Source organism: Schistocerca nitens, chromosome 9, assembly GCF_023898315.1.
Source record: "Schistocerca nitens isolate TAMUIC-IGC-003100 chromosome 9, iqSchNite1.1, whole genome shotgun sequence".
Classification (NCBI taxonomy): Eukaryota; Metazoa; Arthropoda; class Insecta; order Orthoptera; family Acrididae; genus Schistocerca; species Schistocerca nitens.
This window is the reverse complement of record NC_064622.1, coordinates 10,767,470-10,780,782: the sequence shown is the minus strand read 5'-3', so window position 1 is coordinate 10,780,782 and position 13,313 is coordinate 10,767,470. Positions and strand designations below refer to the sequence as shown.

Here is a 13,313-nt window from a genome sequence, read left to right as displayed (position 1 = left end):
GTTTCTGAAATAGAGAAATTGTTATTTCAAACTACTCTTAAATATTCCACATGCATACCATGTCTCCACTCTTTTGTCATTACGGAGCACAACCAAAAAAGGTCTTAACAGCACAAGGTCCAGCGGCAGAGTGCTGAAACATGGCCGTTCTCCAGGTCATCTCGTACCTCTGTCGAGGTGGGGGAAGACCATGCTACCGTATTGGTCAGCCACATTTCAGGCGCTCAAAGCTCAGGTAAATTTCATCTCTTTGGTCCCACCAAAGGTGGCCAAAGGATCGACTCAAAGATGATAATATATTCACATTCACTATCTGCGGTTAGCAGACGACCATACATTCATTCATTTCACAGATCTCACCAAACTGCATGTAGGGATTTACTTTGTGGGAGTGCACATGTGATCAATTAAATAAATAAATTGTCATTCTTTCCCACACTGGTATCCGGCTTCGTTGTATTAATTGAAATTAAGTTATTTTACAAAAGAAATGTGTTGTTCTGACAAAAATAATGAAGTATGTTGTACCTATTTTCAATGTCGGGCGGTACTGTACCCTTTCACCACCGGCTACCCATGCAGAAAAAAATGGCACGGTACTATCCTTGCAATGCGAGGGTAGTTCCGAACATTTTTTTTATAAGAAAGCTGTATTAGAACAAATGTAGCAAGTCATCAAAATAACCAGGAGGAGACCTTAGCCCCTGGTGACCTCAAATAGACGACCAAATGCTGTTACTTTACCAAATTATTGACACAGTTGTTGCATTATTGTACTCTCCACAATCCGGAGTAACGTACACATACATATTTACAACAATCCAAATGACGAATAAAACATCACATCATAGAAATAAAAAATAATGGTGAGATAAAAATTGGCTTAGCTACCGGGATCTCCGTTATTTTTAGGAGTAATCCAAACTTCAATAATTCTAAAACAAATAAAAAAATACTAATTGTAGTCGTGAAATTTTAAATAGCTCACCGTCCAAACACAGAACAAGTAATCTGACCCCCAACTAAGTCACCCTACTGCCACCTCTTCCTAGGGATTGGTGGCAAAATGACTCAGCCTGCACTGGGCTGCTGGAGAGGGGAAGGAGTGTGCTTTATTTATTTTCGAACAATTTATTTGTGGATGGCGTATGTTTACCACACTGTCACAAAACACTCGCCCTGATGTGCTTAGGGTCACAATACACAGTCTGCAGACATGCAAACTTCTCGTAAATAACCAAACAGACACACTTGCTAATCGTAGACTGTCAAAGTAATGCATTTCACAGCCTACGCTCATGCAAACTACTACATCGAAATAATTTCAGTACAGACATGCAAATTCCTCCTAAATAATCCAGCACAGTGATGTGCAGACACGAAATCGTAAACTGTCCAAATAACACATAGCATAGCTTGCAGATCTGCTCACAAAATAATGCAACAGACACGCAGTCAACACTCGGAAGCACCCTCAGCCACTCCCTGCCCACTAGACCGTACAGGAGGTTAACGGCAGCCTCCGCGGAGTGACACAGCTGTCAGCCGTCAAGCCACACACAGACGCCTGTTAAGGTCCCGCATGAATGAGGTGGTGGCGCCCCTTTCATACTTGACACCTGAGAAATTTCTCGCAGAATCGTGCAGTCACAGCTGCGAGCCGCCGCCGTATGCAGGTGAAAGTTGCCTCTATTTTCGAGCATACAGTCAGTGTTATATTGACGTCACAGAACTCCAAGGCGCGCTCACGCGCCCCCATATGCGAGACACCTCCAGGCAGCACGTGTCTTTACCGTTGATGACAGAGTAGCTACAAACCTTCGCAAATGCATCTAACAACGTTCTCAGTCTTATACTCATGTCACGTGACTATGTAAAAACTAAGAACCGAGTCGACCTCTCGGAAATTGTATACTATCCCAGAAATAGTTAACGCTCGCTTTCTTGATGTCTCAGGTTGTATGCACGAAAATTCTTGCCCTAACAGAACCTGTTTACGAAAATAACGCAGAGTAACATAGAATACAGCGGCGGATACACATTCGAACGCTAACTCGGGTCTATTGCAGATCCTGGGAGCCTTCTGCGAGGCATGCATATACACAGACATACAGAAAACAGAGCAAACGCTCTCTGATTGTGGGGGTGACTGGGTACAGTCGAGTACAGTGCTATATTCGCCTCCCAATTAGTGCATTTGGGCTAGGTGTTGGCAGCTGTGCTACATTTACAGGCAATTTTAGAACACAGAACGAGAGGTTATGTCATGATTGTATGGACTGATCTGACATAAAATCGTTAGAATTGCGAAAAATGACGTGTGATTAGGTATAAATTGACCAAATATACACTGAAATGCGGGGAAATTGAGTAAGTACTTGCATATCTTCTGGTTCGCGCCGAACAATTTGTACATGGGAACAAGTATGCGGCAACAAGAGGAATCCGAGAAAATGTCGACATCGAATCGAAGGGAGTCAGGGAGGCAGCATTATACTGTATGTCTGTTCAGGTACCAGTGATACACGTGAGTTGACTACTGTATTTGATGCTTTTCAGGAGGACAGAGAATCATTCACCTCTAAACTTACTTGCATCTGAATGAAAGGATAACAGAGAATGGATGGTGTGATCGACTGAGATGGCACTATAACGAGGTACGATTTAATAGTTGACTGATGCATTCTAGAGAAGGAGAAGTTGCTGCAGGTCAATTTTTCCGGTGCTCTGTACAGATGCATGAGTCGTGTGACATAGCCTGCATTCTAGTTGTATACAGCCACATGTTCTGTATGTGGTTTAAAGCACTGTCTACTTGCGATCGTTAACGGTAAACTTGTAGGTCATCAGAGGACTTCCATCTAATGTGTGATGAAACTTGACACATTCCTCTATACGAACTTTGATTTAAGCGATGTATTCCATCTCCCCTGTCGCATCTCGTGCGTAAAATCGAGACTTCAGCGTCATAACTAAGTTAGCGATAGGTGCTTGTGAGGTGCTGTAATCCCATTGTACACATTTGCCCGACAGATGTGCTGTTTACAGAGGTAGTGACGGAATGACTTGTAATTTTCACATGTCGGACGCTGCTGCTATGCGTTTATCTGTTTCCTTGTAGGAGGTATCCCCCGCTACTAACGATCATTTTATGTATGCCTGATGCCGGCATTGTATAATTTCTGAACCGTGATCAGATGTGAACAGTGGACACTATACGTCTCCGGAAAGCTATATTGTGCACGCAGAGCAAATGTTTTACGGAAGTAGCTTTCTTTCGTTGTACGGTTCCATAACATAGTTTATCGTAGGAAAACTGGAAAGAAGGATGTATGTCATGCGCCTGAAATATATTTCTCACAGTGAAATATTAACAACGCTACATTCCATATGAATGATAGGTCGGAAACGCAGGTGATCTAACATTATAGTCCATTTTAAGTGCAGAACGTTGTAGCCTTAGGAGTGCGTGTGTTTATGTTCTCTCTTGCCAATACCTTCCAGGTACCGATCCTGGACTCTAGAACAATACTTTAGAGTTGATAGCTTGGTTGATTTACGTAAAAATGCGTCGAACTCCATCCATCTGGAGCTCCAACGAGCATAAAAATCATTCGTTTCTTGTTCTTCTTAACTGTCTGCTATTACACGACGGCACTTTGAAATCTGTTACTATACATCGATAAGGAGTGCTAAGCTCCTCGACATGGGCGCATCTCAAGATGGGTGAGGACTCGAAGTGGACGTACTGCACAGTCATCGATCCATATTCGCAATGATACTCGCAGAGTTGAGAAGGGGTGGTTTAGCTGTGATACTCAAATTGGGGAAACATGCTGTGACATCATTAGCCTGTGTTGCAGTTACTGTAAAATTGCTAAAATTGTTCGCGCTATCAACTGTGATGCTTATTATCAGAGTACATCGATGGTGTCTTTTCCATCCCATCCGCGCGCTGGCTTGCTGTTGGTTATCACATAATGACTGACTGATATATATCTTTTTCTCCCCCCAGAGAACTCTCAGTCTCCGAGCTTTGGTTTCATCATCACAATTTGTTTCGTAACGGCAAGTGTAGTGGTTGATTTTTGGTACGCCATCTGCCACTTCCAGGATCCAAGCGCCACTTCATGGGACATAATCGAAAGGTGAGCTCGTGTACAAAATCCTGCACCGGCAACACTTAGCAATTATGTATTGCAGTAAAGGCAGGGCGGCTCACTATTATCCGCGGGGCCGGCCGGAGTGGCCGTGCGGTTCTAGGCGCTACGGTCTGGAACCGAGCGACCGCTACGGTCGCAGGTTCGAATCCTGCCTCGGGCATGGATGTGTATGATGTCCTTAGCTTAGTTAGGTTTAATTAGTTCTAAGTTCTAGGCGGCTGATGACCTCAGATGTTAAGTCGCATAGTGCTCAGAGCCATTTATTATCCGCAGGGCAGTCCCAGCGACCCGTGGAGTCCACGCCACGTCGCGTTGTTGCACTACGCCGGGCAAAACGAGATACGACACAATGGTTTTTGTCACCTCAGTACATGTGTATGGTTTATGAGCGCCCAATAGCGAAGTTATCAGCGGGAAAAATATAACACTGTCTGCCAAGCCAAGAATGTGTGCATTCATCTACAGCTACATCTACGAGTACATCATACTCCGCAAGCCACCTAATGGTGTGTGGCGGAGGGTACTTTCGGAACCACTATCTCATCACTCCAACCCTATTCTGCTCGCGAATAGTGCGTGGGAAGAATGATTGTCGGTAAGCCTCTGTATTGGCTCTAATTTCTTGAAATTTCTCCTCGTGGTCAATACGCGAGATGAATGTGGGGCGAAGAATATGTTGTCCGACTAGTCCTGAAAAGTGCTGTCCCGAAACTTCCAGTAGTAAATCTATCCGTGATGCACAACGTCTCTCTTGTAACGTCTGCCAGTGGAGTTTGTTTACAATATCCCTAACGCTCTCTCGCCAGCTAAACGATCCCGTGACGAAACGCGCTGCTCTTCGTCGGATCTTCTCTATCTCCTATATCACTTCTAGCTGACAGGGATCCAAGGTAAATGAACAATACTCAAGAATCGGGCGAACAAGCGCTTTATAAGCCACTTCTTTCGTGGGTGAGTTACACTTCCTTAAGATTCTTCCTATGAATCCGAGTCCAGTGTGTACTTTTCCCACTATCTGTTCCATATCGTCATTCCACTTAAGGTCCCTCTGGATAGTTACGCCTAGGTATTTTACGGCAGACGCTGTCGCCAGCTGTTTGTCCTCAACAGTGTAGTGGATTTATTTTCGTATGTACGCGCAATATGTTACATTTATTTACGTTCAGGCTCAACTTCCAGAGCCTGTCCCATTCATAAATTCTGTACGGGTCGTTCTGCAAATTCTTACTATCTTCTGGCGTTGGTACTTTGGTATAAACAACTGCATCGTCTGCGAATAGCCTTAAAGAGCATGTGACGCTTTCTACCAGATCATTTATGTATATTGTGAACAGCAACGGTCCTATCCCACTCCCCTGTGGTACTCCGGATATTACCGTTACATCTGTCGATTTGGTTCAGTTAAGAGCAACGTGTTGAGTTCTTTCTGCAAGGACGTCTTGAATCCAATCGCAGGTCTGCTCCGATACTCCGTAAACTTGTGTTTTTTTCGTTAAACGACAATCTGATAAGTCATTACTGTCTTTTGACCGGTTCACGATGGACAGTTCGTAGATTTTGCTGGATACTTGCATGTTTTAGACAAAGTAGATCCGCGAATACTTTAGCTTCGTCAACTCACAAGAAAAGTATCACCTTTCAACCCAGCGTAGGTGACAGGCTACGCTAGTGACTAGTCTGCGGTTCTAGGCGCTTCAGTCCGGAACCAAGCTGCTACGTTCGCAGGTTCGAACCCTGCCTCGGGCATGGATGTGTGTGACGTCCTTAGCTTAGTCTGATGACCTCAGATGTTAAGTCCCATAGTGCTTACAGCCATTTGAACCATTAGATTAGTCTGCTCTTCTAATATGCTTCAGTACATAAAATAGAAAAAAATAACAGCTGTAGAAATAAATTTTCTCGTTGTTCAGGCTTACCGCCAGAGACACATTTTGTGACTTTACATGTCCTACACTGTGACTGACCGCCAGAAGCAAATCGAAGAGACGCCGCTTTGATTTGCTACATATCGAATCGAAAGTGCAGAATTTTAAGGATTGTAATTTTAAACTGGCGCACTACAAAAATATGCAGACCGATGGAATAGAGTCTTAAACATTTCCCACAAACGTAACGCTGACAGGTGGCACGCCATTCTCTGACTAACAACATTGGCAGTCAGATTAACATTCATATTTTAGGAGGTGACCTCAGTGTTGACCGGTACTTGATTCGCCATATGTGATTAATGACTTTTTCTACATGACGAAATTGTGGGCAGAACGTTCTTGTAATTGCATGTGTAGCCTGCAGAGAGCTTGTACCTGGGGGGCTGCAGCAGAGACGAGTGAGAACAGGGAACGAGATGAGCTGGGGGCCATAAATGCTAAGCGCAGCGACCTGGCCATGAGAGCTATTCTGGGAAACAGTGTTCAGTGGTTCTTACCTGCAGAGGGACTTCTGACCGAAGCACTCTTCTCGTTCCTCTTAGGGTCAGACATAAGGGTGACAGTTTGCAAAACGTTTTACCTGGGACAGGCGCTAGTCCGTCTCCGAAGACGGCCGGATGTCTGAAAGTATGTGGCGTAAGCTGTAGACTGAGCTTTTGTGCAAACGGCGGGAAAGTCACAAAATTCCATGCATTCTCTTGTTAGAAGCTGGGACGGTACGGACAGAACGGCTGGTGTACATGTCTTGTGGAGGTACGACTGTCTGGGAAGCTTAACAGGCTTCTTTCAGAAATTAGAAATGGTCGGACCTGAAAGATTAGAACGTTCTGTACATGAGGGACTGTGGTCCCTACGGCAAGGAAAAGGAATAAAAGTGAGATAGTGTTAATACTTTCCTCCTTCTTTACCTCCTCTGCATTACTGTAGATGACGTGTCACTGAGCACATTTGTACTGTGCATGCAGTACACGTGATGTGCCTAGTTGTTTCCACTGCCCTGTGTGGAATACATAAGTTCTTGTACACTTCACTAACCTGCTGTCTTCATGACGATGTTGTCCCCAGCGCAGAAAACAGCACGCAGTTCGTGGATTCTTTTTCTTGAGGCTGAAATTAACTTCGAAAGGAACTGCTGCTACGAATAAACTATAACTCATTTGGGATGCCACTCGCGTTTTTATTGATATAGACACGAGAAACTATTCTTGATCACAACGTATTGAACATATCTTGCCACAGTCATTATATCTGGCTAAAATACATCCTGCCACAGATAACATGTCTGTCTACTGGAACGGTCAGAACTGGAGAGCCGGACTGCCCGAGACACTTAGCGCGCCAAGCCAGCAAGGCGTGACCTGAACGCTACCGAAGTGCATCGGCAGTAATGTCGTCAGTCTTTTGTTTTAGTAATACTTTGATTTTAATAATTTTGAAATGACTGATTGATAGCTGGCTGTTGAGAGATGTTTATTTAAAAAAATGAAGTAATTTGGATGACAGGTTTAATTAATAAAAGCAACTAAAATTTAACGCCCTACCGCCGAACACAGCAGCCAATCACAGAGCAGCAGCATCATGCAGGCGGTCTTTCTCACGGGAATGGTACCGAATCTAACATCTCTCACCCGTATCTCATTCCACATTGCGTCATCTCTATGCTTCTTGCATGTCCACTGCCCTGGGAATAGCTTCCTGGAGCCTAATATGATGGCTGAATAAGGCAGAAATATTACATCCCGTCTAGGTAGATGTTTTTTTGCCAAAAAATAGCCACGTTTACCGTGAGAATGACGCTTTCCTAGTCTAAAATCTTCTTTTTTCAGACTAGAGAGTTTTGGTGTCGCTGATTGTTTCCTCTCAGGAAGTGGAAAGTAGAGACTTGCTCCCCCACCTTGGGAACTCCAGTGCTGTGTCTGTATTGGCTGCCAGGCCAACAGAACAGTCAAGACGTGAGATTCAGTGAGTAGAGAGAGGACAGTTCGACTGGTTTTTGTATCGTTGGAGCGGTTTCATTTCACTAATCCGACTCCCATACCGAGGCTCGCTGGAAAGTGCTTGTCATTCTTTGGCGCCTTTCGTTTTGTGGTCCTCCCCTGGTGGAGAACTTCAGATCTCTCCCTAGTGGGTGAGACTCGTGGTCTGCACCTTGTGGTGGGCTAAGAGCCTGTGGCAGTTTCCAACTGTAACGCCAGTGCGACTGCATATCGTCTCGGACATATCGTGTGACACGAGGACGAACTTGTCCGGCCTTAGTCGGCCGCCTGACGTTTGACAAATCCAGCGAGCAGTGTCTTGCCTGTGAGTCAAAGTCGTTTGTCCAGACCAGCGAACGGGTGCACCCACACTGAAATCTGCAGCGATTTTAGTGCTCTGATAGGGAATTTTCCCGCGTTCTGACAGTCAGAACGCCAGACCGCGTAGTCTGCAAGTTTTCGTGGACGCGTCAGAACATTACAGCTGCTGAGGCGCGCTGCTCCTCTCCCCAGCTCGCCGCGTAGATCAAGGTGTGAGGGTGAAGTACTGCTGCACCGGTGTAGGGTTGTTACATTATATTCACAGCTCCCTGTCCTCCGGTGAACCACAGTTTGTGCTGCATTTATTCGTAGATGATTCCATTTGAATAGAATTGGGCCTCACAATGGAAGCCTGTAAACAAAGTCAGACTGCGTTGTAAAAGGGATTAATTCAGGGGAGAATTTGTATAGTTTCTACTCAAATGAATGCTTTGCCAATCAAGCACCTTCCCTTTTCTGATTTATATTTGTCATTTTTCTGTAAGATGTATCAGCTCGTTGTAATTACTAAATTTTTAATAAAACTTGTCACTATTTTGTAAACTTAAATACACCAGTGTTCTCATTCATACTCCCTCTGCTACTCACTGTCTTTATCGTGTTGTGGTGGTAGATGAGTAGCTCCACTCAGACACATATTTACGACTAATGCGAGCGACGTCTTTCAACGTTTTTGGTGTGATTAGCGGTACAAAAATGTTCGGTATGCGAAGTCAATCGAAGATCAGCAAAAGAAAACAGACAAAATTGAAGAAAGCTTGTAGGCATGATTCTTTCTTGTTGCAGTTAAACGTTCCGTCAGAAGTCACGTTGTCAGAGTTGACCTTTCACACCGAGGGACTGCCAAAATCGCTCTTTCCGCAAATGGAACAGCGTAGGTGTTAAGGCCAGTGAATGGGTAGCCTACACATATAGCTACAGGGAAATTAATTTATTAGTCTAATCACTTCAAATACAAAGCAGAGAAGATGTCTGCAAACCAAGAACGGCTGGCAACATTTGCGGCCCACATCTCTGGTGGATGCACTTGTGAGATTTCCGTGGCTTCTACAGTGAAGAGGTAGTGTGCGTTTAGAAGTGAATATCCGGCGAGCTATGTTGTTGTTCATAACTAATTACGTGCAGTAGGAATCTATTGTTTCCCTGTTATTCAACTTATATTTTCTTTAATTGCTGGACCATCGACACCAATAAGTGTTTTGCAGAAATATACCGCACTCTCAAAAGTACTTCTACTGTTGTACTCATCTTTTAATGTCGTTAAGATAGCACCTGCAGATTTTATTTAATTGCAATCTTTCATTTATAAATTATTATGTTGCTTTAAAAATTCGCAATTGCCGAGTGATAGAAACATTCGACCATTCGATTCAAGTGTGTATTCTTGTCATATACTGTAGACCCAGCAGTATTTGGCCTTTAATGCGGCAACTACGTATCCCACCCCCTAGCCAACGAAACCAGCCAAAACTTTTGATATTTCAACGTTGAGTAGGAGGGTACGTAGTTGAGGGCCACCTCATTTCACTCCATCATTTTATTAGAAAACCCGCACGTTCTTGCGTTTAGTCACCTACAATCATTTACTTAAAATGTTTTCCTGGTCATTTTTATATTTAATTTTTTGTGTGGAATATACTATTTCAGATACTATCTGATTATTACGCCATATTCAGAGTCATAAAAGATTATTAATTATTCTAAAGGTCAAGAAGCTATTATCTACTGTGCTAATGGATATTGTCGCCTTTTCCTTGAAATTGGTAAATCTGCTTGAGTTTTAACGTGCAGTTTCTTAATAATTATTTTCCATAATTAATCATTTTTAAAGTATTCAGAAATTATGGCCACAGAGCTACGTGTTAACTGTGCGTCTTCAATTTATCTTTTTTTCAAGTAAACACAGTAAATAAAATATTTGATTTGAGAATTTCAAAATAAAGTTCAGAGAAATTAAATAAACTGTTACTCCTTCAGAGCTGGCAACAGTTTTCATTACAATAACGTTTATTGCAGAGTTATTGCCGTATGGTAAGTTAATACTAGATCGCAGCCAGGCTTCTAACTGCAATATTGTTGTTCGTTGAACGGTCTTACAAATTACGATCAGACTCGACACGCAACTTACGCTTTGGAAGTTTATAGCTGATTTATTTTAAGATTAACGACTGCAGTTTGAGTAGAAATACGGTCGAAATGTAGTGTATGTTAAGTTAATACCTGTGGACTAAACGTCTGTACTCATCTGAGTGAAACGGGGCAGATACATTAGTGTAAATAGTTTGTGGGAAACACAGAATTTTACATTACGCCGCTCAGCCAAGATCGTGTACGGAAGCTGCGAAAACGGCCGTAGTAGTGGCAGCTCTTCAGTTTAACAGACAGTTAGTCACTTCTGTACACCTCGTATGGTAAAATTCGGTTAGACAAGGCATTTAAGCACAATATTAAGTCAAAGGAAGTGAAATATATTAGTTACACACGTCATTACCAAACAGTAAAATCAAACACTATTACGAAAACATGAGGTTCTATTACAGGCAATTTATTGCTTCAAAAAGCAACAAATCGACGACGGTTATAGTCTCTTGAGAATAAATGGGTTGCCGTTGCTCCACAGAAATTCTGACATCTCTTTGTAGCGGTCCCCACCAGAGTTCGTGCTGTCATAAAGGCGAAGCGTCGGCAAACCACACATTGACATCCGCTAGTAGGATGTCTGGATACTTTCTACCAATAGTGTACTGCAAATAAGTTCCTACAAACAAAAACAAAATTAGTTATTTTTCTATTTTCTCCGTGATAATTCAAGCTTCATGACTACCTCTAGGTAACGTTGTATCTGTTATAACTTACCATCACATGTTACTATCATCTGTTATCAGTTACTGTGCCGTTTGTATGTCTTTAATCTTCAGAAACAACATTTATCTAATTGTGTCTTAGCAGCATGGTATGTATACCAAACTCCAATAGAAATACGAAAATTTTTATTGGTAGTTTATAACTGTTTTAAATCAGTGAATCAGAGAGCAGTGACGCATTTGTTGACTGACAGTGTCCAGTACAACGACGTCAGACAGACACAAAAGTTTTTTGACTCACTACTTTCCATCACTGTTCATCGGAAATATCATTGTCAACGTCGAATTCGTCGAAGCGCAGTTTGTGACTCGCCCAGATGCGCTTGAACTCCTCCGCCAGCTGGTGCAGGTCTTCGGCAGAAGGTGCCTCCACCTGCAGCAGGTCTAACACCTCCGCCGTGGGCCCGACCTCGACGTCGTTTGTCCATCCAGACGCGCCTCCAGTGGACAGAGGTTGGGCTTCTTGGTTTCCTCGATCCTTCGTTGTTGGATCATCGAATTTCTGAGGAAGAGGATTTACCCGCAGGGCCCCTGTAACATCAGTGGTGATTCCACTGTGGGAGCTCTGTGGCTGGCCCTCGCTTGTCCAGTTGAGCCCTGCCCCTATGGTGGCCAACAGCTGGTCATGCTGCGCCTGCAGACGCCTCATCTCCTCCGCCAGCTGCATATAGTCGGCTCCGGAGCGCCGCCATCGCCCCAGCACGTCTGCCGCCTCCTGCAGGAACTGTCGCTCCACGCTCAGCACACTGAAGGCCTCCTCTGTTGTCACAGGTCTGCCCCACGACATCTGGAACATTGTACACACGGTATGCCTGACATGTCGGTATTCGGCCATTCGAAATTCTTTTAATACAGAAGATCGCAATATGGTCTCATTATTCAATCATTGCACAAACGTCAAAATAATACACTGCTCACTGTTTAAGTTGCAGCACCAAGAAGATGGCAAGCAACAAACGTGAAATTGGGACAGATGGTGCTACAAGCGAATAATTAGGAGTAACGCCAAGTGCATTCTGCACTGCCAGAAAAAAATTAGTGCAACCTTTCAGTTTCCATTTCTCTCAAGATTTATTGTTGCAACTGTGTATATGGAGTACGTCCGTGGGCAGCAATGCAGCACTTACTGTGGGATCCTGTCGGTCGTACAGATGGCGAATACTGTCCTGGGATAAGTTGTACCATTGTACCACGCATGCGTGACCTGTTCACGTAGTTCTGTAAGAGTTGTTGGTTGCTGAGTCGCGCAAGTATCTTCTCGTCCCATCACATCCCACAGTTGTTCGATTGGAGACGAGTCCAGAGATTCTACTGGCCTGGAAAATTGCTGCACGTCTTGCATGGCATGTTGAGTTTCAGGGGCAGTTTGTGGGTGAGCGTTATCCTCTTGGAACAACACATCACACTCCTGTTGCAAGAACAGCAAAAGAACAGGTCAACAACATTCTGCACGTAACGAGATGTGGCTACCATCCCCTCCAGAAACACCAAAGGTGAACGAGAGTTGTAGCTTATCGCACCCCAAACTATAAAGCTGGGGGCGGGGCCAATATGTGTTGGACTAACACACTCTGCGAGACAGCGCTTAACAGGCCTGTGTCTTATGCCCAATCGATCATCACTTGCGTGCAGGCGGGATCTGCTTCCATCGCTGAAGATTGCGGCACACCATTCCATCTTCCAAGTGATCCTCTGACGGCGACAGTCAAGCCGTGCACGTCGATGCTGTGGTGTCGGTGGAAGGCGGGCTGGAGGTGTGCGTGGCCATAATCCCACTCCTCATAACCTCTCCACAACAGTTACTGTTGACACGTCTGGCCTCACAAGTCGTCTTATCTGTGCTGTGGCAGCTGTACAGCCTGCCACTGCTGCCCTTACACTACCAAGATCCTTGTGGGCATCTGTGTTACGTGGACATCCAGCACCTCGTCTACGGGTGTGAGAATGTTCAGGTGTCCGCTGATACCACCGTCGTTGCACAATTGACACAGCACATCCAACTTGTGTGACAATTCTCTGAACGGACCGTCCCGCAACTTATAAGGCCACAACTTCACCCCT

At 44.2% G+C, this 13,313-nt stretch overlaps 1 protein-coding gene across 1 annotated transcript; it reads right to left on the bottom strand.

Annotated features, from left to right (window-relative positions):
* Window positions 1-10,864: 10,864 nt before the first annotated feature.
* LOC126203038 (uncharacterized) lies at window positions 10,865-12,041 on the bottom strand. The gene is made up of 2 exons (XM_049937275.1): window positions 11,245-12,041; window positions 10,865-11,146 (listed from the first exon to the last, which is right to left on the bottom strand). The coding sequence occupies exon 1, from the start codon at window positions 12,037-12,039 to the stop codon at window positions 11,503-11,505; it is 537 nt and encodes a 178-aa protein (XP_049793232.1). The 5' UTR covers window positions 12,040-12,041; the 3' UTR covers window positions 10,865-11,146; window positions 11,245-11,502.
* Window positions 12,042-13,313: the final 1,272 nt, after the last annotated feature.

Excerpts from the sequence above, each read along its gene's own strand:
- LOC126203038 (XM_049937275.1), bottom strand. The coding sequence starts at position 12,039 with ATGTCGTGGGGCAGACCTGTGACAACAGAGGAGGCCTTCAGTGTGCTG.